General features: G+C 59.2%; 1 protein-coding gene across 1 annotated transcript in view; it reads left to right on the top strand.

Moving 5' to 3' along the window:
- FGF17 (fibroblast growth factor 17) overlaps window positions 1–2,532 on the top strand; it is an 8,205-nt gene that overhangs the window by 5,232 nt on the left and 441 nt on the right. Inside the window, exons 9-12 of the mRNA XM_017732482.1 lie at window positions 183–404; window positions 586–733; window positions 1,702–1,808; window positions 2,398–2,530. Coding sequence (XP_017587971.1) covers window positions 183–404; window positions 586–733; window positions 1,702–1,808; window positions 2,398–2,530 — 610 coding nt within the window. The remainder of the gene's footprint in view (window positions 1–182; window positions 405–585; window positions 734–1,701; window positions 1,809–2,397; window positions 2,531–2,532) is intronic.

Raw genomic sequence — 2,532 nt, 5'->3', positions numbered from 1 at the left:
TCCCGCTTCTGCTTGGAATTCAGGGAACGCTCTTTGCCTCTCCCAAAGCCTTCCCTGCTCCAAGGGAAGGCGACTGCGACCCTCAAAGGAGGTGCCACGACACCTCCGAGCCCATTCCCACCCATCCCTTCCCTTTGCCATCCCAAAACGAATTGATTTGATTTTTCCCTTTGTAAACAAAGGGGGAGAACCAACCGTCTCCTAATTTTAACCAGTACGTGAGGGACCAGGGGGCCATGACGGACCAGCTGAGCCGGCGCCAGATCCGGGAGTACCAACTCTACAGCCGGACCAGCGGCAAGCACGTCCAGGTCCACGGAAAAAGGATCACGGCCACCGCCGAGGGGAGCCACTGCTCCCTCCTGACGCCGCAGCAGCGAATTCTTCTCAGCCTCCTGGCAGAGGTTTCCCGGGATTTTTAGCTGTCCTGCTCCGACGGAGCCGCTTTCCTCCTGACCCGGCGGCCCAGGAGCCGGGAAGAGCCCTGGGCAGGGAAAGGGACGGGTCAGGACCCCCTCACCCAACCCCACACCCCCACTGTGCATCCCCCTCCCCTGGTACCTCTTTTCCCGGGTTCTTCCTCAGGGATCGCAGGCTCTGGCTGCGGGACAGGGGTTAGGGATCCCGGCGCTGCCAACACCCCGCCCGTGGTGCTCAGGGAAAGGCTGGGAATCACCTGGGAAGCGGCTCTTCCCAAAGAGTTCCGTGGTGTGTGGAGGAATTCCGGCTCCAGGTGGTTTTATACCCAAAAATCGCCTCAAAAAAAATCATCCTCCGGTGAGAGTGCAGCTGCGAAGAGCCAGCCCTGACCTCAAAAATTCCCAAATTGTGGATTTCTCTGGCTCTGTGAAGTATTTATAACCCCTACACTTAGGGCTTGTGCTTTCCAATCCCTTCCCGGAGACGGGCAAACAACTTTTCCCTGAGGAAAATCGCCTGATCCCGGCATCCTCCTCCTAAATACCCATAGGTGGTGGGCAGAGTCCACCTGGGACAGATCCCTTCCCGCTTTTCCCACCTTTCCCGAGGGGTTTTCTATGCTGAGGGGGCATCACAGCCCCACAAACAGCCCGAAGCTTCGGGAAAGGCTTTTCCCAGCGCTGAGTCACGGCCTTTCCAGGGCTTTCCCTGGATTCTCCCGGCCGCGGTCACGGATTTCCGTGCTGCTCCGGAGCTGGGAATGTTGTGGAGGAACAATGAGGACGAGGATAATTAACCTGGCAGGTGCTGGGTTCGGTCTGGGCCTGGAAAACGCATGGAATTCCTGGAGAAATCCCTGAATTCCGACGGTTTGGATGTGCCGGAGGGGAAGGAAAGGGCTGTGCCTTCATCACCCGCCCGATTTGGGTTTCCACAAAGTCCCTTTGGCACCACAGATGGGGAAATTCCCTGGAAAAGGAAATTTTGCCCTCCTGGCCCGCTCGGAAGGATCCTGGAGGGATTTTTTTTTTTTTTCCTCTTGGAAGGAAAAAAAAAAATCTCAGGAAGCTTCCTTGGAGGAGCCTGGGGCTGCCCTGCTGTGGAAGGGAGCAGCACAGGGGACAACTCCTGGTTTTCCCCAAAGAAACGACATTTCTTTCTCCGTGTCCAGCCCCTCTTTTTGGGAGATGGAGGCAGGGGGAAGGGCATGGGGGGATGGGGGGGCTGGGAGCCCCTCGGGGGGGTGTCCCAGCTCTCGTAGGACACGTCCCCTCCTCGCAGCCAAGCTGATCGTGGAGACGGACACGTTCGGAAGCCGCGTGCGGATCAAGGGGGCCGAGAGCGAGAAGTACATCTGCATGAGCAAGAGGGGGAAACTCATCGGGAAAGTGAGTCCTGGGCACCCCCAGGCTCCCCCAGATCCCTGGAGCTCAGCCTGGGAACCCGGCCAGGCTGGTCCCTGGTCGCTTTGGGCACCTTTGGGGTGCTCTCCCTGAGCCCTTTTCCTCCGTCCTCCCTGTGCTGCTTGGGCCGGACACCACAAGGGGAGGATCCAGGGAGCTGCTCCTGGTGCACGGGGGTGGAATCCATAGGGAATGTGGTGGGGATGGGTTTTGGGGTGGCAGAGATGGGTTTGGGGGGTGACAGGGGGCACAGATGAGCTGGGCTGTTTCAGAGATGGTGACAAAGATGATGCAGGGAGGGGCAGGGGTGGGCTGGAGGTGACACAGTGGGGTTTTAGGGTGAAAAAACCGGTTTTGGGGGGTGACAAAGATGGGCTTGGGTTGGTGTCAGGGGTGGACTGGGGGTGACAGATGAGCTGAGGGGTGTCAAGGATGGTGTCAAGGATGGTGGCAGAGCTGGGTTTTGGGGTGATAAAGATGGATTTGAGGCATGGCAGGGATGGTCTGGCTCATTCCAACCTCTCTCAAATCCCACTGCCGCCGGCCCTCAACCCCCTCTCTCCTCCTCCCGCAGCCCAACGGGAAGAGCAAGGACTGCATCTTCACCGAGATCGTGCTGGAGAACAACTACACGGCCTTCCAGAACGCGCGCTACGAGGGCTGGTACATGGCCTTCACCCGCCGGGGCCGGCCCCGCCGCGCCTCCCGC

Source organism: Corvus brachyrhynchos, unplaced genomic scaffold (assembly GCF_000691975.1).
Source record: "Corvus brachyrhynchos isolate BGI_N302 unplaced genomic scaffold, ASM69197v1 scaffold150, whole genome shotgun sequence".
NCBI lineage: Eukaryota > Metazoa > Chordata > Aves > Passeriformes > Corvidae > Corvus > Corvus brachyrhynchos.
This window is presented reverse-complemented; position numbering and strand designations above follow the sequence as displayed.